At 33.9% G+C, this 23,816-nt stretch overlaps 1 protein-coding gene across 1 annotated transcript in view; it reads left to right on the plus strand.

The window, feature by feature from the left end:
- Positions 1-23,816, plus strand: part of LOC150094686 (cell adhesion molecule Dscam1-like) — a 314,713-nt gene that overhangs the window by 182,398 nt on the left and 108,499 nt on the right. The window contains exons 6-7 of the mRNA XM_090411113.1: positions 5,842-6,111; positions 8,414-8,821. Coding sequence (XP_090267239.1) covers positions 5,842-6,111; positions 8,414-8,821 — 678 coding nt within the window. The remainder of the gene's footprint in view (positions 1-5,841; positions 6,112-8,413; positions 8,822-23,816) is intronic.

Here is a 23,816-nt window from a genome sequence, read left to right on the forward strand (position 1 = left end):
GAATGTTAGTAAAACTGTGTAGTTGAACTAAATTTGATACTGGTATTTGTTTTTCCAGCGAAAATATCAATCCCCATTCTATTTTGAATATGTTTCTCAAATTTGTTGTCATTTCCTAATTATGTCACATCTTGTACTAAAAAGAGCCAAATATTAATCGAAAAAAAATGTTATATTATCTTCATTATTTGAAGGTAATATAACGTCAAATAGGAATGCAATTTTCATAACCAAAATCGTGGTTAAAGCAGGTGATGTAGGTTGTATGAACATGAGCGTATATAAGAATTTATAAAATGGATCCACTTTGGTCATTTTATTTATTTATTTACAGAACCACGGTAATCATGGTGCTGTACATAAATAAAACAGACTACATCTGTGACTGAATTTGATGTACAAATTATACATCGTGGTATAATGGAAGATGACCGTGATATCTAAACGTACTATATTATGCTTAATTATCTAACTTCAACGCTGAATTGAATCAATTGTTAAATAAAATGTGATAGTATTTACTTCTTGCAGTAAGATCAATTCAAGTTCATTGTTGAAATCTTACAATAATTATCAGTTATTGTTGCCTGAATAGTGCTTCAGTACAATAGATAAACAGTGAAATAATGTCTGCACCAATACTATTCAAACAATGTACGTTCAAGTGAACTACAAAGCCAATAAAATATATTAAAATATATTAAAAATATATTAAAAATCAATAAAATATATTAAAAATCAATAATATTCCCATTAATTTCAGTGATTGTTTCTTATGGCTTTTACTACGTGTATTAAAATTGTTGCCATATTTTTTTATTTCTTTGATGGTAGCAATCTTTCCACCTAGCAGAAATGCATCTGAATGATTATTCCATAGAGACGTGGATATATGAAGCATTTAACTTAGCTCCCGTTTATAACATCCCGTTTTTAAACTGTATTCAATATTTATTATTTCTCTGCCTCTTCCTAACAATACTGTTGTCCATTCTTCGTAGAACCCACCATTTCTGAAATTATTGTTAAATATCCCACATTTTTCCATTTTAAAGTTTCTGAAAGAGTTTCTAACCCTCAGACCTTGACGAACATTTTAAAAATAGCCCGTAGAGCTCTTGAATGGTAGTACCAGCACTAGTCGTGGCAGCGCATTTGAAAGGGAGATTCGCTAGTCTAGCACTTCATTCCCCCCCCCCCCCGCACTCTTTCCTCTGGTCTTTTCTCAGTAGCTTCCATTTACTGGGAATACCTTCGTGTTTGCAGCTGGAAGGTTGTGCGTAGAAGAAGCCGAACTGGGCGCATGTGGTTAAGGTAAAAAGTTCTTGTAGTTACACGACTTTCACTAAGCAAAGGCAACATGGGAAAATGGTGATTATTCATCCGCGATCTAGGGAGACTTACAATGTCTTAGAACTTCCTGTTGGGAATAATGGAAAGCGCTTGGATGTGCTTTTGTTTAAAGAGTTCTTTTGGGAAAATGGTAGCTTGTTAAAATGCGACAGCGGAGAAGATGAGATTGTATGAGATAAAAAATGCTAGTGAGAAAGGAAAACATTCGAAGAAAATGAAATTTGAAAAATACAAAGAATATATATACTAAACAAAAAGGCTAAATGATTAATTTGTAACCAAGTAAGAGTTAGTAAAAAAAGTAATTCGTCAAAAACAAATGTGTAAATTAGGGGTGATCATGTAAATTATTATTTACATGACCATCTTCAACTTATAATAAATTGAGGATAATATTGAATGTCTGCTGTGTATAAATCTTAATTTAACAGGGTTTTTTCGTTGTGAAAGAAACTTTCACGCATCTAAAAATATAAAGAAATCTCAGATTAATTCAAAAAATGGAAACGATTTAAAATAACTGCAGATGTGGTGGAAATGCTAAGCAGTAGAGTGGCTGTTCTTGAAGGGAATGCGGCATATAAAGAAAACCAAGTTGTTGTTTTTTTTAAGAAAAGCATTCAGGTATTGAGCTCGGATACCAAACAATAATGACGTTAATGTCTGATATTATATGAGGATCCATTGATAAAAGAAGTAGGAAATGTTTTATGCAAAGAAAACATGAAGGGTGAGAATTAAGAAGGTGAGAGAATTTAATTCTTCAATAGGGAAATCGAGCGTTCAATGAACAGTTATGATAATTGAATTAAGATGAGAAAACTGGAACCATCAGGTATTCTGCGGAAGTAGGACAGGGTAACGTAGAAATGCTGCAAAGATGGAAATTATATTTTAGACAAAATGACAATTACTTAGTAAAGCTGGTTTCAAAATGGAACGTTTCAAAATCAGTTGAATAGATAACAGAAGTAATACAGCAATATTTTGTAAATGAATGTTTACAAAATATTTCTGTATTACTTCAATTACAACAGGAACTTCAGTTTTGAGTTCGACTTAAAATTGGGATTTTAGTAACTTATAAGAGAAATAGAAAAAACAGAGTTGAGGAGATTGGTTATGTTGCCCATTAATAAAACGCTAGATTATACAAGTAAATTTCTACAGAATTCCGGTCCTATTGAACTCCACTCTTAGATTTAACAATGAGGGTTTGTTTCAAAAGGTGGAAGTTTTGAAACAGTTCGATGAAGAAATTTTCAAAAAGATCAACTTCTTCACCATAAATATCTAATGATGAGATTCCGTTGATTGAACATTCATCGGAAGACTTTTCTAAATCTGTCAGGATGTTAAACTAAGTCATAGGACATCGAAAAGAAATTAATTTATCTTCAAAAAGGAAAGGTGTAATTCGTATTGGTCATATAGGGGACACCTTTAAGGGAAACCATAAAAGCCAACGTGTATATTCCACACTTTTCATTCGAGCTTTTTTAATTAATGATTACAGCTAGTAGTGTACTCTATATATAAAGAACTAAACAGATTATGTATCGGAGAGGAAAAAATTGCAACTGTGATACAATTAGGCTATGTGTAAACCTCCAATTGGGTTACAGTGACTAGTGGATCTCACATGGGTTGCTTTTGGGTACATTATTGACCTTAATTTTTCTCACTTATATTGATAATATAAATACGAGTTCAATATTCAAATTTGCAGATTACACCATACTGCGTATGGTGTAATCTGCAAATAATTAGAGCATGGACTATTTGCCTTAGGCTGGTTTAAAGAGGTTATTTTAGATCTTACGAATAGCATTTAACACCTTAAAATTCACCTAAATACCAAATATCCAAGAAATGGAGGTCTTATATTACAAAAGATATTGATAGATTTGAGAAGGTACAGAGAAGGGCAAACAGATTGATATCTTTAGTGAGTGGCCACTCATGTCACGAATGACTTGTACATCTTAGGCGAGAGAACGAATAAGGGGAAGTGGGGTGACTGAAGTCCATACTTAAATGGTTATTTTAAATAAATGTATAATGAATCTACATATTTTTATGTTAATCGTTATATGTGCTATTAAAATATCTTCATAGTTTTCTCTTGGAGAGATTTGATTGGTTCCTGAACATGATGCTACAGCTCTTGTTATTTTCAGAAAAGTATCATACCTTAACCTTATATAGTCCTTATATAAGGACTGGCTTAAAAAGGCGAAGCAAGAATGCTTTTCATCTTCCCCGTTATCTGTAGAGGACAGTGTAGGAATAAGGTATTATTCAGCAATTAAAGCTCTAATCATGGCCGGAGGGTAAAAGCAATAGCCAAGCCTCAGTTAGAACTTCATTGGCTACAGCATTGCCATCCATTACCCTCTAAGGGTATAATTATTAATCACTGCATCTCACGGTCGACCCTTCCCGTTAATCACAACCCAAAAGTATCATACATTTCTTAAAGTTCTTAAAAGAACTGGGCGATGGACTGAGTCCTTGACTCTTTATCCCGTCATCTGAATGAAGAAAATTTGTGTGGATGGAGTGTTATTGAGCTAAAAAGCTCTAGTCATGACTGGGTAACGGCAATTGCCGAGCCTCAGTTAAAACTTCATTGGCTACGGCATTGCCATTTCAACCTCTATACCCTTATCAGACTATCATACTTATCCTTATAAGGACTGGCTTAAAGGGGCGAAGCAAGAATGCTTTTTATATTCCCCGTTATCTGTAGCCGAGCCTCAGTTAGAACTTCATTGGCTACAGCATTGCCATCCATTACCCTCCAAGGGTATAGGATTCTTGATCCTCTGTTTCCATCAACCCCTCCATTCATAAAAATTTCCTTATAGTCCTTATAAGGACTGGCTTAAAGGGGCGAAGCAAGAATCTTTTCATCTTCCCCGTTATCTGTAGACGACAGTGTAGGAATAAGGTGGTATTGAGCTATTAAAGCTCTGATCATGGCAGGAGGGTAACAGCAATAGCCGAGCCTTAGAACTTCATTGGCTACAGCATTGCCATCCATTACCCTCCAAGGGTATTGGATTGAATGAATCAATCACCGACTATGTAAGTAAAGGTGAAATCTCAAAAATACGAACGATCTCTAGGCCACTCCATAGTGGGCGAAAGACCGTCCTAATCTCAGCGTTGGTTCCACTCAGTGACGGGCTCCCCGACCACTGAGCAGAACCGCTCAAATTCCGAGGAAAATAATTTAATTCACCGACAAAGCCCCTCAGCGGGCCGTGCGGGAGAACACCTTCCCCAGAGACTCAAAGTGCTCCCTTAAGGCAAAAACCTTAAGAGAGCGAACTTAAAAACTCATCGCCCAAGGGGGTAACAGCAACAGCCGAACCTCAGTTAAACTTCATTGGTACAGCATTGCATTGTTGCCATCCGTTACCCCCAAGGGCATTAATGAACCAATCGACCGCATCTCACGGTAATGTGTAAGTAAAGGTGATATCTCAAAAATATCGGACGATCTCTAGGCCACTCATTCGTGGGCGAAAGACCGTCCAAATCTCAGCGTTGGTTCTACTCAGTGAAACTCGATTACCTAGCAGAACCGCTCAAATTCCGAGGAAAATAATTCACCGACAAAGCCCCTCAGCGGGCCGTGCCGGAGAACACTCTCCCCGGAGACTCAAAGTGCTCCCTTAAGGCAAAAACCTTAAGAGAGCGAACTCAAAAACTCATCTCCCAAGTGGGTAAGAGCAACAGCCGAACCTCAGTTAAACTTCATTGGTACAGCTTTGCGTTGCTATCCATCACCCCCAAGGGCATTAATGAACCAATCGACCGCATCTCACGGTCGATTGATCCATCAATCTCCCTTCATAAAAATCATAAAAATTTCACTTACTTCACAGAATATATTATTAAATCACCTCTATAAATAAAAGGTGTATTAATAAATTCATAAGTAATAAAGAAAAATTATTCAATATTTAAAATTATTTTCAAATATTATATATCATTTTAAATTGCTATAATATTGTATATAAAATATCTATTTTGATTTAGAAATAATGTAGCTATGATGTTATAATCTTTTGTTTTTCTTTTTTTTATCGATAAAAATCCACAACACGAAAAATAAACACATAATTCGCCGAGATTATATTGTATTGTATTGTTAATATAATCCTTCACCAGCAGAACCCAAAACAAAATTCTCAGTTGCTTGTATAATGATTATTATTATTAACTTTATTTAATTAAAAATTAGATTTATACAATTAAGTAAATGTTGAGTAAATGAATATTTATATTAATCATATAAGTAAATATTGACTATACTGATTTTGTTTCCCATAATGATCCACAAAGTTGCAATAATGTAGAAAACGAAAACAGTACTTCGGTTCTTTTGCTGATGATGTGCGAGCCATTGGTTTAATAGCCATTTTCTTTCTATGCATTTTTAAGCGTATTTAAAGTATTCATTTATCTGTTCAACAGGAAACCTATCAGTGAGACTCCATCCTCAGCAGTTATCTTTAGAAGCTGGTCGATCAGCTACCCTGAACTGTTCTGTGCTTGGTTATCCCATACGTTCAATAGTATGGACTAAAAATCTTCGCCATTTGCTCACCAACAGTAGAGTTCGTTTGATAGCCAATCAAGTGCTGCACATTACATCGGTACAGAGAGATGATCAAGGAATGTATCAGTGTTTCGTTTTTACTGATTCCCAATCAGCCCAAGGATCAGCCCAATTAATATTATCGGGTAAGAATTGGAATTTAAATAAAAACTGAAATAAATCAAAGTTATCTTTTTTTGTATTATAGATTAGTACCTCCCGATGAAAATAAATATAACGCATCATTATTTAACAATAATAAATCTTCCATCTTAATCATACTGTTTACGAAGAGTGTATATTTGTAGACTTTTTTTTTTTGTCTGTCTGGTTCTTAGCAATCAGGAATTCCTCTTATATTTAAAAATCTTTTGTTGTAACAAACAAAAGAAAAGCAAATGGAGGTTAATATTAATGAAAGGTCCAGAGAAGATAATTTGTGCCAACGCACGGAACATCCAACAGGGAGCAATTTTACAATGCAATTTTTACGTTATGTCAGAGTTTCATTAAGGAAATAATAATTGACATGCTGAGATTTATTTATTATGCAAATTACTCCTAACAACCGTAAAGAACTCGTGCAGCCTATGTAAAAGAATCTGTACCGGGACAAATTTAAATTCGAGTTAATTAATGAGAATAATAGACTTTAATTATTAATTCAAGTTGATGTTTGTTGAAATCAAGTGTTGCTATGGTTGCACGTACGGCAAATATTACTTGTTACTGCCACTTGATCTACAGCACGGCCTGCCTTTAATTAAATGTGGATAGGGCATTCTTTTGCTCTTCAAAACTGAACCTAGATTCTAGGGTTATAACGCAGCGAACTCAGACGGCGCAGTAAATAATTGATTTATTATATGATGGTTAAAAAGATTTACGTCAAATTCCGCTGCTAGACTTGAAAGTGAAATGCGAGTTAAGATGATATATTTGTAGGACGTTTCGAGTAATCAATATAACCTTCTTCAGGTACAAGAACATTAACATGGAGGAACCTTATTATTCATGCACTATGATATATGCACTTGATTTCGTTATCTTCATTCCTTATTTTTAATCATTTTAAATATCCCCCCATCGTCTAATATAAACATAATAAATTCTTGAAAATTTGATTAGTTATAAAATCGAATATTTTTAATATCCTTACTTAGATTATCTGAGTTTTCACGCATGAGCAGAAACGCCAAGCGTTTATAATAATAAGTAATCGTGCAACGGGCTTCACTTTATATGACGTTCGCTGGCTAGGAAGGCAGAATAGTAAATATATATCGAACATATAACGGGTTTGCGACGTGTCATTGAAAAGACCCTCGTCGTCGCCTGAGGCGATGCATACTTAATTTTACTTAGCAGACTTCATAAAAAATATAATATTTGGTTTTATGTACCAGCATATAAATACGACTACAATATTCCTCCAGAAATGATAAATCAAAGTTTTAAAGACCCACGTCCATTCGGCGACAGTTAATATTAATGTTTCTCAATGCTGAATTACTCTGTCGCTTCACGTTTTGGCCCTGCATTTTGGTTTACTTTGATTAGTGCTGTCCTTTCGTTCGCTTCATCAAAGTCTACTTTAGAAGAGAAATATGTGGAACTCATCAAATGTTTAAAACGGTGATCATAATGGAAATCATGAGGTCCCCCCCCCAAAAAAAAATCTAGTTCCTCTTAAAACAAAAGCAGGATAGTATTAATATTTTTTTTTTAATCAAGAAAGGATCTTCTGGCATCAATATTATAAGTAGACAACCAGTCAATCGGAAACATTAGTACACTACCATCTTTCAGGTACATCAACTTAAGAAGACATCATTAAAAGAGGCAAAGCAGGAACATTCTTCTTCACCAACGTTTTCCGTTCATGGAGTTTCCTCTATATCATCTGGCAGTTTATCTAAGCATAGTATTGTAAGCGTTTTTTCTATAAAAGAAAAGAAATGATAGATTTTATCTTTAATGGTATCAATTGAAGGCTCAAAACTGTCCATCGAGTCTATTAAATCGAAAGTGAAACTGGCCACTCTTGCAAAAGAAGAAAATGACTTGTTTCAATGATGAAAAGATGTAGCAAGGGTCACATGGCACAACAATGGTGAACAACACTGAAGTAACCAAGGCAACGGAATAAAAGTAATCTAAATTATCTGTAAAACTACAGTTGATATTCTTGCTACATTTTCGTTTGTTATATGCAAACAAAAATTTCATTTTTTTTTCTCTTTCGAATTTTTGTAGAATTTTAATTTTATCATATTTTTTATTTACTGCTTAATAGTTTATCTATTAGTGTATTATTTTCAAACATGAATACTGTATGAAAAAAAACAAAAAAAACTGACAATACCAATTTACTAAAAACAAAAAAAGAACTGAAAAATGCAAGAGATAAAACTGCAAATAGACTAAGAGTAACATTTTATTTTCCAGAAGACGCACCTGATTTTAAGTTTGTCTTCCCGAAGTATCTTGTTCAGCCTGGGGATCGTTTTTCGCTTCGTTGTATCGCCGTGGGAAATCCCCTACCCCGTGTGACTTGGAGTCTTGATGGGAAACCAATCCCGGATAATCACAGAGTGCAGTACGGTGACTTTGTCAGCACTTTGAACGAAGTTGTGAGTTTTGTCAACGTGTCTAGCAGTCGCATAGAGGATGGAGGTGTTTATAAGTGTAGTGCTCAAAACGATGCTGGCGTCGTGAGTCATTCAGAGAAAGTGGATATTTATGGACCTCCTTACATTAGGCCAATGGGCAATATAACTGTAGTAGCGGGAGAGAAACTCTTTTATCGATGTCCTGTTTCTGGATACCCCTTACCAAACATCATCTGGACCAAAGGTAAGAAATTGCACTTCATTATATCTGGAATCGTCTTCACTGTTGATTGAAATTGGTTAGCCTCCTATTGAAAACAATTTTATAGCGAACTTCAATGTGTCAAATTATTTATCAGTTTATTTTAGTGTGAAGAAGGTCGTAGAAGTTTCGATGAAACGTCGAACATTACTTTTTTTACGATTCATACAAGACATTCGTGAGTTAATGAAGAGTATGAAACATGAATTCTCCCTCCACACGCACATGCCGTTTCCAAATACGTCAGACATTCATCTTTAGCCCAACTGGTTAATTGTTATTTCTTCTGGATGGAAAGGGAAGATGGGAAATACGAATCATCACGTGACCAAATTGGCTTATTGGAAGAAACTCCAATTTTGTTTTTATACCCGCGGGATAATACTTTTATGGTTTATTAAGTATAATGACCTTTGACCTCCGTTTTTTTAATCATGATTGACCTTTGGCATTTTCACCTTACGAACTCCGCCATCTTTAACCCAAACGAACGATATATTAAATGCTAAATCAGGGTCATTAAGTTATTCGTTCTCTTTTTGCAGTCACCGTTTCTAGATTGGAAGTAACTTGTTCTCAATAAATCATGGTTGTCATGACTGGTCCACTCTTTTTTATTTTCGTATTTTTTTGCCTCCAGAAAGAGACATGTTTTTCTCTTAAAGGAAAAAAAAATATAATTTCTTCGGGAGCAAAAAAAATAATAAGCTGACGGAAGAAGCGAAATTATCCAAGCGCATGATTCGCTTTCGCCAGCGCGCTTGCCCAGAAGCGTGCAACAGTCAGGTACTTTATTACCAGCAGTCACACCAGATTAATAACCCACTAGGGGCCGCTCGCCTTGATTCTACGAATAAAACCTCTCTTTTCCCTAGCCCTTCAGCTTTCTGTAAACTTCAAGATTACTGGCTATTAATCTGAAAATTGGAGTTCTTCGCGCGTAAAGGACGAGCTAGGCCCACGCATTTCTTTCTGTTTTTTTTTTTACCAGCGGGGTAGGGAAAACTGGCAACATTTTTTGTACTTTTTTTTTATCCTAAATCTAATTAGGATTTTGAAGAAAAGATGTACATCGGAGTGTAAGAGGTTATTATATGCTTAGGGAGAATAAAACTTGGCCAAGAGCTCTTGTAATAAATAATTCTAAGCTCTGTGCGTATTTCAAAGCAGAATGCCTTTTATAGTCTGGGCAGAAAGAGACACGCGGATGCTCTGGTGTGAATCACGTGAACCAATTGTTGTCGTTTGAATTGTTAGATCTTTTTGCACACAAAAGCTGTTGTGCATATCATTAAACATAAAAACGGATTAAGTAGTGTAGAAACGTACAAAAAACATCCCGCTGGTGTGCTTTTCCTTGAGAATAAAAAAAACATGCAGTCCATTTCTCGTATGATGAAATGCTGGTTGCTATTTCTATAGTATTAGGGATGATAATATCTCATAAAAGTGTCGTAATGCTTGACAGTACGTTTCCGTCATGCATTTCAGTTATAATAATTTTAATTTCTTACGAAACAAACTAATGCAGCATGAAAATTTCATGCGTTTTCATTACTACATCTTTTTTCCCATTATTATTGCGTATTTCTCTTCTCTTTATAATGTTTTAGACAATGGGATATAACTCAGAAGAATAACGAAATACATTTGTTTGCATGGAAAGATTGTAATTTACTATTTTAGATTCTTTCCTATATAAAAGTAATTTTTTCGTCTAACTGGCGAAATGAAAAAGAGAACATAGTCTGTTTCTCTTATATATGGAAGCGTCGTGTAATATATATGCGTGCGTTTATTTCTCCCGCCATTAGAATAAAGAGTACTCTATATTTCTCTTCCTCTGCCGATTTTCTGTTTTAATCTCTTCTCTTTATCATTCCTGTTATCTATTTCTTTCTATGTCTATTTTAGTTTTTTTTTTTTTATATATAAACGTCTGTTTCCTTCTATTACGTTGCATTTATATATTTCTCAATTTATTCTTTTCTCTCTCGAGTATTGATGTACTTCTTTCAAAATCTCTGACGTTCAGGAAGTCCACGTAGCATCAAGCGAAGCACGAGAACACAAAATATGCACCAGAACTGCGCTGTTGGATAAAAACGGAAACTTTCTTCTGGAACTTGACTTCTGCTTCCAGACGTCTGTTGCTTTTTTTTTTTTTTTTTTGGCTTCGTACATCTGAGTCATTTAGGTTTTTCCTTAATCTCCCTTTTTTTTTTTTTTTTTTTTTTTTTTATATCTCCGATCTTACTTTCTTTCCCCACCTCAACCGAACTTTCGGCACCTGCAAAAAAGCATACGAACGCCTGCTGGTGGATTATATCGCAATTATCTATCAGTAACGAGAAAGTAACCAACTTCCTGTTTCCGGTGCCTGACAGGAAACATTGGCTGAGAAAAAAAAAAACAAAAGTGCTCTGCTATCCCCGTGGTTGAGATACAGGTCGATATAACCACCAGTTTTCACATATCCGATTGAAGAATGGAATCAAGAGCTGTCGTTACCTCTTTTTGTGAGTTTTGAATTGTGTAATAATTGGAAGATTGTTCAGAAGATATCTAGTGTTTATTTTACAGTAAGTTGTTGTTCATATAGTTAGATGCATTCGTTTCCTGCATCTTGTGCACAGATGCATCATCGCAATCATCTAGGCATCTTTTTTTTGCTGTCATCTTCTGTAAGATGAACCCTTATTTTTAGCCGTCATCTTGTGCGAGTCATCTATTGTATCAAATTAGGTAAGATATATTCTTTTGACTGAAGCGATTTGAATTTATTTTTAACGTTTTGTGCAAAATAAATGTATTTGCTACTATCTTGTGCAAGATATGTTCAGTTAGTGGTATCCTTTGAGATTTGTAGCCATTAAAGGCCCCAAAACGAACTGTAAACATCCATGTATAAGGATAACATGCATATAACTTCAGTTCGCTATCGTAATGAGAAAATCCAGTCATCAATATCCTAATTTTGATAATTCATTCATTAGATCGTACTATTTGCTTTTCTAATTTCTAACTCCCGCATACTCGACATTATTGTATTCATTCGGGGGTTGAATCATTCCCACATTAACTTAAAATTCACTATGTGAAGACATTACAATGTAATCCTACCAATTAGAGGTTGCCCGAAAACCAGGATCCTCTGGAATAGAGATAACATAAGCTAATTTAGCCTTTGCTTTTCCAACCATGTATCGCGTGCATTGTAAGAGATCTCATATAACTAGTTATTTGGCTTTGAGATATACTGTTGAATAAACAAAGTGGGAAAAAAATGCACGCCCGTTTAAACAATTAATTATCATCAAGTCGAAATTGGGGCTCTCTTACATCAAGAAACTCCTCGGAAATTTTATCTCTCACACATGAGCATCTTCAAACAACAGGTAGATTACTTTGTGTGAGTAAAGTCTTAAGATTAATGAATGCGTCTTGGAAAATATATGCGCAGCTTGCTTAAGAATGAAGAAAGATAATGAAAAATTAAGGAGTTGTTTAGCTGAAACTTGGTATTACTTTGAAATTAGCAAACAATTCTTTTGCACAAAACTGGGATATTCTTTTCCGTATTGTTTTCCTTCCAACTCACCTACTTTAGAACACAGTAAACAAAATGGGTAAAATCGAGTGATTATTGATTGTTGTATATATCATGGTCATTGTTGAAGGTAACGTCCGTCCGCATTGGTTAATTTAAATGTCTCCAAACAATGACTGATGATTCAGATATTGCAATATTGAAGGCAAAGGCAAAAATCGTAGCGAAATTAATTTCCAGTGTGAAAAATGTTGCGCTTTTAATGATTTCTTCATCTTCCATTTTCTAAGTCTATCCTTTGAAAAATCTTCGAAGTTTTGTCAGTGACAAATCACCAGCATCCTTCCTCATGATAAATTGTACGTTTTTCGTCCATTTGCTGTGTACTTTATTTCCTCGGGCACTGTCATATCGAAATCTCCAGACTTCTGTCTCACTTCATTCCTATCAAAATTGTTTTCCCCTTATTGTTTTTGTCGCTAGGGTATTTCCTAGAATCGCCCTTTACGTATATCGATATAGTTCTACAGTTTAGTTATTTTCCTCGGCCATAGACATGTGAATAATGCGTTGATCACATCCATTATTTAGATTCAAATGCATCAGTCAAAAGAATCACTATTCTTTGCTATTGTATTCCATTTTGAAGTGCTTCTTTTCGTTTTTATGTTTCTAAGATTCTTTTTAATTTCGATTATAGTAAATATACGGTTAGAATTTATGTAACAATTGGACCGTAAAACTGTTCAAAGACCAAAATCTATGAATAGTAATTTATTTTTTAGCAGAATACGAAAACGCTCATGCTCTGAGGTTTAATCACTTTTACACGAATATCTGTTTACAGGAAAAAAACAAAAACTGTAAAAACATCGGTGCCATTATTAACCCGGGAGACACACACACACCTAAAGATGATTTTGGTATTTTGCATCTAATTATATTTATATATGTATTATTTAAATAGGTGTTAGAATTTATGGGGTAATTTATTTTAAATATTTAGAAAATATGTATGTTTTTAAAGGTATTCAGGATAATTTTATAATTACAATATTAAAATATACGTTTCTTTAGTTAATTTTCGGTATCGAACACACAGTGAGAAAATTGTAATATTAATATGGAAAGTAGTGCCTGAGGTTATGGATGAATTATTTTTAATTTATTTCGTATATTGGATGAATGTTTGTTATCAATCATAATGTTATTAAAGTTGACTAATGTTTCTTTATACCTATGTTGGTCTGCAAAATTCTAAGATCAGGTTGCTTGAATGTATTGACTATACTCTAGTTTGACGAATTTGGAACGTTCAAGTTAATATATTCTATGTGAATGTTCATCTAGGTTAGATATTGCCATAGTTAACGATTTTGGCGAATAGTTTACAAAGCGTTTGTAAATTGTTTCCTAGATTTGTTGCCGATTAGGAGGGATCATTGTGTTATCTGCTAGTGTGGTTAGGACAGATTCATATGAAGTTGCGTATATATTATCGTGCTTCTACCTTTTCTTATGAGTCAGTAGAATATATCCATACAGAGATGTCATTTAGGATTTCATTTTTCTAGTTAAAACTAGCATCTTAAAATATACAGCCAGGAAAGTATTATGTAAGGGAGATTATAGCTGGAGAAACTAGGGGTGGGGGGGGGGTGAACTGCTGCAAAAGGATCAAAGATCTCCGAAGGTTTTGCTGCTAAAGCTAGCGATAATTGGCGAGTCTTGCCTTTCTTTGTTTCGTCGCGGCTTCGATGACGTATGTCACCGAGATTCCAATTGCTGTACGTCCTCAGGGGTTTAGGTTTTTTTGTCTCGTGTCTTGGTGTTTCATCTCTCTCTCGCTGTGTGTGTGTGTGCGTGTGTTTATTTTGTAATTTGAGTTGTATTTTTTTAATAGTTTTGCGTTAGTTTCAATACAACGTTGCTCGCTACCCCTAGAGCTTATTCTCAGCTCTTATTAAATTTTAGTTGCTCTTTCTATTCCTATTTTTTTCCTTTGGCTTATTTCTCTGAGAATCATGTAACGCCTTTTCACTGAATTGTTTCAGCATTGATATACTGTATTATATTTTTATCTGTTTATTAGCACGTTTATTATATAAGCGACAGGTAATCGTATCTGATTATATCAAATATAGAAATTAATCCTAAATAAAACTGAAAAGGAAAAAAAAAATCTTTTTGAATTCGTTATTAGGACTGCCAATGACGTAATGTAAAGTACCACTAGAACAATATTAGCGATTGTTGACCTTGGCGCGTGATAGTTTATATTGTTGTCATTTTCAACGTGGAAGTGGGAGAGTTTTGCGTACAAGAAACTCGAGTATTTCAATTCGCACTGGAGACACGCTATTAACAGATATAAAGCACAGACCTTCGTGTGCGTTGACGTAATTAACATTCAAACTCAGTCAACGAATCCTATTACAATGTGATGTTGCAAAAATTCAACGCAGTCAATTGGAGTAAGCCCAAGGCTGTGTTGGATAAATATAAAGAGCACACGAACAATGAAAGTGTGCGTTTCTACCTTAGGGGAGCTTTTTATGCGAAGCATTTTGCGTACTTTTTGGAGTATTGTTTTTTAAAATAGTGTAAGGTTGAAAAATAAGGTATTTGCACAATTCTGTTCTCAATATACTATAATAATAAACGCTGCGAACATTTTGTGCCTTACGATGCTATTTATGTGGGAGGGGTGAGAGGAAGTCGTATGCCCAATGAGAAAGACAAGCGCTTCTTGATTACAAATAAAATCCGGCTGCCAACTTATTAATTGGGCTAATTGAAGAAATGGATGTATAACATACTGGCTATAAGTATTAGTTATAATTTGCTTTTGTAAAAAACTGCATAACGACAGAATAAATTTCACGTATGCAAATTATATAGCGCTGGATGTTACTGTTAATGACGTTTACAAAGCGGGATTGTTTTCAACATTCCTGCCGATGTTATTATATTCTATCCCTTTTTAAGATAAATATTAACTCATAATCTGAGCTGCTTTTTATTATAAGAACAATTCCATTGTCACGGGGTATGAAATATTTTCTGTTTTAGAGGGAGAGATACGTGTGCATACAAGATGCATTAAAAATATGCGGACTGTAATTTTGCCTCGACACTAAGTGAAGATCATTTCCCTCTGCTGAAACCTGTAATTATATTGATGAAATCCACAAATTACCGAGGAATTTGTAGACATTGTGAATAGAAGCGATGACCTATATCGCTTCGTTCAAATTGTATTCCCCCTTTCTCTAAAACGCGAACCATTGTCCAGTAGAATGGTTTCGCACAGCAAGCCACGCTACAACATTTCACGCTGAAGTAGACAACTGCAAATACCGCATGCTTCAGACAGAGTTGGATGGACAGAGAACGGATGACTGACACACAAAGCAAGTCGAACAGAAACCAAAGAGATGCGTTAGCACCTTTAAAATACGTAAATTATGGTCTTTTAAGTTCAGTAAGGAAGTAAAATCTCTCTGCATTTTACTTTATTGACAGATAAATCAAGTTTTCCGAGTTTGATGCTAAATAAATAACTCATGGTTTAGCAAATTAATTTAATACAGAATATATTTACTGATTAATATTAACTATTAGTAGTTTAATTTTCCAGCTCACTTAAAGTTACGTATATAAAAGTACAGCCGAATTTCGTTCTGTATTTAAAAGATGTTTAACTTTTCCCCCTTTATTATTTTACATATATTTCATGTTCTTATTAGATGCAAATTAGATATTTAAAACAAAAATTAAAGTCATTTCACACAACCTCCTCACAACTGTTATTATTGTATCGTATATAGTAAGTCAATCAGACTTACTAATGAAATTTGCTCTTATTAGAAAATCCACACGTTTAGAGTTGAATCAAAAATCGTGACTAATTGTTGAATTTTAAAATGACTAATCCCAACAGTATTAAATAATTCGTTGTGAGGTAATTGTTAAAAAGCAAACGAGCAATTCAGACAACAAATATAATTTATGGCAGAAGCATTATTTTATATTATCTCGCTATTATTTAGCATACTAAATAATAGCCATTGTTGGCCTTGGCGCGTGATAGCTTATATTGTTGTCATTTTCAAAGTGGAAGGGTTTTCCCTACAAGAAACTCGGGTATTTCAATTCGCACTGGAGGCAACAATATAAAATATCACGCGCCAAGGCCAACAATTCCTATTATTGTTAGTAACTTATTATTAACCAAATTAATCACGTATTTTAAAAAGTACGTTTGTAGCAATTCTCTGTTAACAGTAGTTCATTTTCCAGTAAAAAAAAAAAGTTATTGAAAAATTTATAATGAAATCACATGAATTTGACCATTCATAAACCGTATTACTTTGAAATACGTCACAGCCGAACCAAAAGAATTATATATTATGCATATCTAAACGGGTAATTCAAAAGCATTTTAAACATTCTCACATTATTCCAAAGGTCTGTAGAGAGTTTCATTTAGTAGAATTCTTTAGTTGAAATTTGCTACTATGTGAATTACCACTGAAATGGTTTTCGCATCTGTTTAGTTGCATGGCTCTTGAGGAATATTGATATTTAAAAAAAAAGTCAGTGGGTTAAAAACAAAAAAAAAATAGCATTTCGTATGATTTAAATTAAAGTATTTTTAGAAGGTGATATTTTTGTGGCTTTATATATATATTTAATCCAGTGATATTATATATATATATATATATATATATATATATATATATATATATATATGTATACTGTATATATATAAGGGATTTAAGATGGTTGTGGCCCTTAAGCTATAACGTTTTAGTGGCTTCTGTATTGAGCAAATTTTAGGTTATCTGTAATGCAAAGGCCCTTGTAATGTGAGGTCTTAAGATGTAGCTTATCTGGCTTATACATAAATCCGATCTTGGCCCTCGAGACCAAACGAACTTTTTCAACTTACTTCGTCTGTCTTCAGTGAAGGGCGGTGGTTTTGCACCGGGTGATGAAATTCATCTCCCAAAAGCCATGAAAGATTTGATAAGCTGTCATCCAATCGACCAACTAAGCAGAATGGCATGTCCACTTTCCAACTCAATGGACGAATGGGGAGATTCTGAAAATACATAGTTTAGAGTTTGGTTTTTGATTTAAAATGCTTACGAATTTGTTACATATTAAAGTTAAATCTACAGTATATCATCCGTTGATGGCATGGAGTTTTCCAATTACATTATTAAACGATCCTGAATTAAAAAAAATAATAATAAAAAATCCCTTCAAACACACTACTTACCAGTAACTATATCTCCTACCCCGCTGACCTTTTGATTATGTTAGGAAGTGAACATTTTCCACAAAAATGCACCCAAACGAGGTTTGGCAAGGAGCTCTTACTAAGAAAGGGGGTTGATAAATGAACTGTCTCACATTCTTTATTTCGGCAAATGTTCTTCATCAATCGACTTTTTCTTTAAAATCTCGTGTGATGTTAAAGTAGGACACCATTTCTCATTTATTACAAAAACAATTACAGACCACTTTTCAAAGTTTTTTGGCAGTGAGTGGGTTAAGAATTCTGAACTTGTGTGCGTGTTGTTGTCTTGGAAGTGTATTAAACGCCTTCCACTTCATGCTAATACTGGTCTGAGAAGTAGTAAAAAAAAGAGTTTCACTTAAAAACGGTTTGTAACTTATGAAATAAATAGTCTGACCATTTAACGAGTCTGAAATTGAGTAGAAAATTGTTTACGTCTTGCCTGTATTATGGAGCAATTACCTTGCCTTGTGCTTTTTTTTTATATATATTTTAAATGAAGCATGGCCACTAGTCGAACAGCGTGCACTGGTTGGATATATTACTAGATTCTGTTCTTATCAATCCGTTATAATCAATGACCCCCCACAGAAATACCATTTATCTATTAATTGAAAAATTAATTCATATTAAAAAAAAAAAATTTTTTTTTTCTGGCAAGATGGGCGAAGCCAGAATGCTTTTCATATTCCCCGTTATCTGTAGAGGACAATGTAAGGGTAGGGTGTTATTGAGCTATATAAAGCTCTGATCATGGCAGGAGGGTAACAGCAATAGCCGAGTCTCAGTTAGAACTTCATTGGCTACAGCATCGCCATCCATTACCCTTCCTGGGTACCCATTTTAGTCGCCACGTACGACATGCATGGGCTGCAGTGGAGCTATTCTTATTTCGGCCACCACACGGGTATTCATATTTAAAAAAAAAAAAAAAATGGCGAGAGAATGTAGATGGACTGAGTCTTTGACTCTTTATCCCTTCATCTGATTGAGAAAATCTATGAACGGGGTATTATTATTATTGAGCTATATAAGCTCTGATCATGGCAGGTGGGTAACAGCAATAGCCGAGCTTCAGTTAAAACTTCATTGGCTACAGTATTACCCTCCATCGGTACCAGTTTTACTCGCCTATGTGTCTTTCTAAATTCGGCTGGATTCATAATATCCTGTATTTTAATAGTTTGCATTGAAGTTATTCTTATCATGGACCACACGTGGAGTAAAAAAACCTTTTGGGATAGATGGACCGAGTCCTTGACTCTTTATCCTTTCATCTGATTGGATTCATATTCAAATAGTCCTTATAAGGACTGGCTTAAAGGGGCAAAGCAAGAATGCTTTTCATCTTCCCCGTTATCTGTAGAGGACAGTGTAGGAATAAGGTGTTATTGAGCTATTAAAGCTCTGATCATGGCAGATTCTTCTTTGCCACCAATTCTTCCTACCAAAAACTATTTTGGTAGGAAGAATTGGTGGCAAAGGAACTAGAGGAAGAAAAAGAATATCATGGTTTGACAACATCAAGACGTGGACAGGAAAGAGCAGTGCACAACTGCTCAGATTAGCACAAGAGCGCAGTTTGTTCGCCAAGATGGTCGCTGACCTTCGATAGGAGATACCACAATAAGAAGATCATGGCAGGAGGTATAACAGCAATAGCCAAGCCTCAGTTAGAACTTCATTGGCTACAGCATTGCCGTCCATTACCCTCCAAGGGTATTATTAATCACCGCATCTCACGGTTGATTAACTTCCGACAATTCCCATATTTATATTTAACACTTTAAAGTATAAATATCATGAAATATCTGTCTTTGGAAGACATTTTTTAAATATTAGTAGAAATATGCTTTAACATACTTAATTCTTTTAAAATTCATAAATTAAATAAGTGGGACCAAATAATTCTTTACAATATTAATTATTATATTACCAAATAGCAGTATTTATTTAAACAAACGTAGCTCTGTTATTTCTAAAGTATAGAACTGAATTGCTTCTTTTTGGCATAGGTAAACTATTAAAATAAAGGATATTATGAATCCAGCCGAATTTCGAAAGAATTTATAGTCACGTATACAAATACACTTAGATATTTCGAAAATTTGAAAAGTACGGCTGGATTTTATTTATTTTTGTTATTACTATTAAATTAGGATTAACAGAAATAATTCACGAGAATAGTTTAAGAGATGCATGAAATTCTGATACCTAAATACTTGAAACGCAGTAATCAAAAATGTAAATTTGTTATCCTAATTTATACCCTATCATATCCCTAATATAATGTTCTGTGTTGAGACTACTGAAATGATTAAACCTATTTTTAGTAGACTTGCAGAAAATTAACTGACAACAATAGCGTATGTATAACAATCACTCAATGATTGTACTAAGCATTGTTGAAAACCAGATTCATTTAGCCAATCAGAGATAGATCAACACAAATTTAATCGAATTGTTCGCATAGAAAACTCATGATTACTTAAAATGGATCGTTTGGACTCACAACTGAGGTCAGTTTTAAATTCTTTGTAAATGGCTTATGAAATGCAATCTTTCCGACTAAGAAAGTTTTCAATCTTACATGAACGTAAATAAATCAGTTTTGACAAATGATTTTAACTCGCAAACAAATCCGCCGTTTAAAAGCGAAGATATTGGAGATTCTAATTAGCCTGCACAGAATTTCACCAACCGTAGTTGCCTATTTCTAATTAGCATCCTTGGATGTATGAGTACCTAATTGGTTGTAACGCGAGGCAATTATTATTTTTGGCTTATTTAAAGCATTTTTTTTCTTCTTTGTTTGCCTTGTGCTGTAGTGACATTTAGCTCGTCAGTGGATTGCCGGCTGATTCTTACACGCGCTTGCTTGCTAATGTTTATCCATATCGCTAAACACTTCTTACAAAAGAGGCTTTCGTGTTTGCCTTCATCCAAAACAGTCTAATTGATTACTTGGCATTGAAGGAAACAGAAGGGGGGGGGGGTATAAAAAAAAGACACTTAAAATATAATTGCGTATTAATCTCTTCTTCCGTGATCAGAACGCAGAGTATTAAATGTTCTAAAAATAGTTCGCAAGAAGCGGAAAGAATCAGCTACTCACTAGAGAAAGATTAATATTAAAACAATCTCGCATCTTTTCTTTCTTTTTGCAGGCATCTTAGTGTGTTACTGCATTTAAGAGATAATGAGCTTCATCTTAGCGTAGATTTCTTTGTTGCCGGCATTTCATACTTACTACTGACCTTTACTTTTTTTCCAGACACTTCAAGAATTGTTTAGTGAACATAATTAATAAGGAAGCTTCTTTGTATGCGGTGTCTCAAAGATTAAACGCATCCGTACTCGAAAGACGAATAGCCCACGGTGATATTAGTGTAATGTCCTACACGAAGTATTTAAAATGCCAGACAAAAATGAGAACTGCAGTTTGCCATCAGATAAAAATGCTTATTATTTTCAAATTTTTCTATTTGACCACTCTCCCTTCTTTTTCAATGACTGCTCTACATTAATTATCAGATTAGGTCAAGTAGATGAGAACTGTCATTTCTTTCGACTCTCCCATAATATTTCTTCATAACTTTCATCATATTTCTTTTAATCAACAGATTAAATATCAGTGGCGCTTTAGTGTCCCATAATATGACTTTGGTCCATTAAAATCTTCTTCAATATCTCCTAACTAAACATCCATCATTAAAAAGGGCATTTTCCAAATATTTACATATTAATCTCTATTTTAACTTGTACATCTTTCTATGATTTAAAGCTATGCACACGATTTTCTAGATATTAATATGTAACTCATAGTTAGGTGTTACACTGTATCATTACCCAGTTCCTTTTGGATATTCTTCTGAATATGCCCAGTTAAGACACAACTATTTATTCATTTTTTCTTACATTAACTTCTACACATCTGTAAACACAGCTGTTTCTTCTTTCTGGTAACGATCTGATTCTAGGACACTTCCTTCACAAAATGAACAGCAATGGCGATGAACTTGTTGCAATCCATTATTGAATGTAAACCACTCCGAATTACAGAATTTAGTCTTAATAAATCACTTAATTTAGCATACATATTTGTCCATTCAGGATCTAACAGTTATATAAACTGTAATACAATAACGTTTTAAATTACTCTTGAATTTTAGATTTTCTGATATAGTTAATAAATACACCATCTAATTTTTCATATATATTTTGATAATTATACCGCAAGATGTTTTTTTATACCATAGAAATTTTTTTGGATGACTTTAAACTCGATTCCATGGCAGTTTGATAATAAAAAAATAACCGGTGAGGCATTTTTTCAACAATTTGCAATTCTTTACAATAAGTGCTGAAGAATAATATGCGCAACTTCATTACACATTGCAGCTGATATTAATTCATCACATATGTTTCGTGTATTGTCTTCAGTCCACAATAGAACTGACCATTACATTATGTAGATCGTGTTTTGGCTGTGTTACATCACTTCTCTCAAACCAATTCATTTTCCAAGGAAACACATTTCCATTGCACTGAGGGATGTCAAGGAGCTCCATTATGTTGGAAATAAGCAATGTGCTCGTGCACGGTACAACATTGAACAATGAGGGCAATTTCTCTTGCAAAAATCGTAGATAATAGAAAGATAACCTTGAAAAATAAACGCATCAATGAATTAACTGTTTATAGAAGTTCCACGCTACACATTGATACTGAAGGAATGTAAAATTAATTTCTACACTGGTATGGAAATGAATTTCTGATTATGCATGTCAATAGACGAATGTTACCGTCATGGGCGAAATGAGAACAAGATGTGTCGATACGATTGTCATTGACCCACTAAAAAACTTCCGCCGTATGGAATGAACCTCAGATTCAAGATGTTGAAAGATGTACATACTAAGTAAGAAGTCTTCGTTATGCAGCTCTCAGTACATTCCAGTTGCAGCCCATTGAAAGAAATACATGGAAATTCTATGCCTGTTTACATGACTCCACCTTACCGCAAACTGTACTCTACTATGAAATACGAATTCTTCGATTTCGTATTTCAAAAATTGAACATCATGAATTTTAATCATAAAACATCAGTTGCATGCTGTGCAACAAAATAGTAAACTTCTTTGGCTGGTTACAGTGAGTTAGCAACTTTAATTTATTTCAGGGTCAGAAGGGCTTCATTTTGTAATGAGGCAGTGGGTTATTTTGAGATCCTATTTTTTATACCGAAACTGTAAATTATTGAATAGATTTTACCTGCTATATTTAATAACTTTTGAATACCAGAACTCTAGCAGCAAATTAACATTAACAAAGTCAGTATAATATAAAAAATTATTGAATAATTATCGTGAATATTTAGAAATTTCACTGTTGATTATAATATAACATAATATAACAGTACAAAACATCCCATACAAACATCAAATAGTACCCGCACAGTGGTGACATAAAAAAAAAAAAAACTTCATTTATAGTTTCCTAATATAGTTTACTTATAAAAATATAATTTAGGTGTATTAACTGTAGTTTATAAAATATAAACTACATTTAAAAATAACGTAAACATTATAAGATAATATAAATAATTTATTATGAATTTTCTCAATTTATTTAATAATAAAATAAGTCCTACCTTGGTAATGATTAGTTTTTAGTTGATTTACACTTTGAACTTTTTTGATTTCAATTAATTTCAACATTTCAGCTAATGTAACCTACGCTTTAAGTAGTATATTATCCAAACGGTAATGGATGATATTGCTTCTACCTTCCTGTTTAATTATGGATAATATCTTCCGTTACTGAACGATCCAACATATAAGTGTTGGCAAATGGCGTTTTAGATGAAATGCACTTTACCAGAAAATTGATTTAATTCTGGACATAGTAAACTGAAGTGGGGAATTAACTTTCTCAATTAATCTCAGCAAAATGGCATTAAATTCCTTTTGGAATCGATTAAAATTTTAAACGAGTGGTTAGTTACCAATAAATGATGAGTTATAACCGTTGTTGTATCTACTGGCTCACAGCTGATGAATATTTTAGTTATTAATGAGTTGAAAGGTTGATCACTGCTTTAACGTGATGTCTGATAG

The sequence above is a fragment of the Typopeltis vanoorti genome, chromosome 21, assembly GCF_054136105.1.
Source record: "Typopeltis vanoorti isolate ZY-2024b chromosome 21, IOZ_Tvanoo_1.0, whole genome shotgun sequence".
Classification (NCBI taxonomy): Eukaryota; Metazoa; Arthropoda; class Arachnida; order Uropygi; family Thelyphonidae; genus Typopeltis; species Typopeltis vanoorti.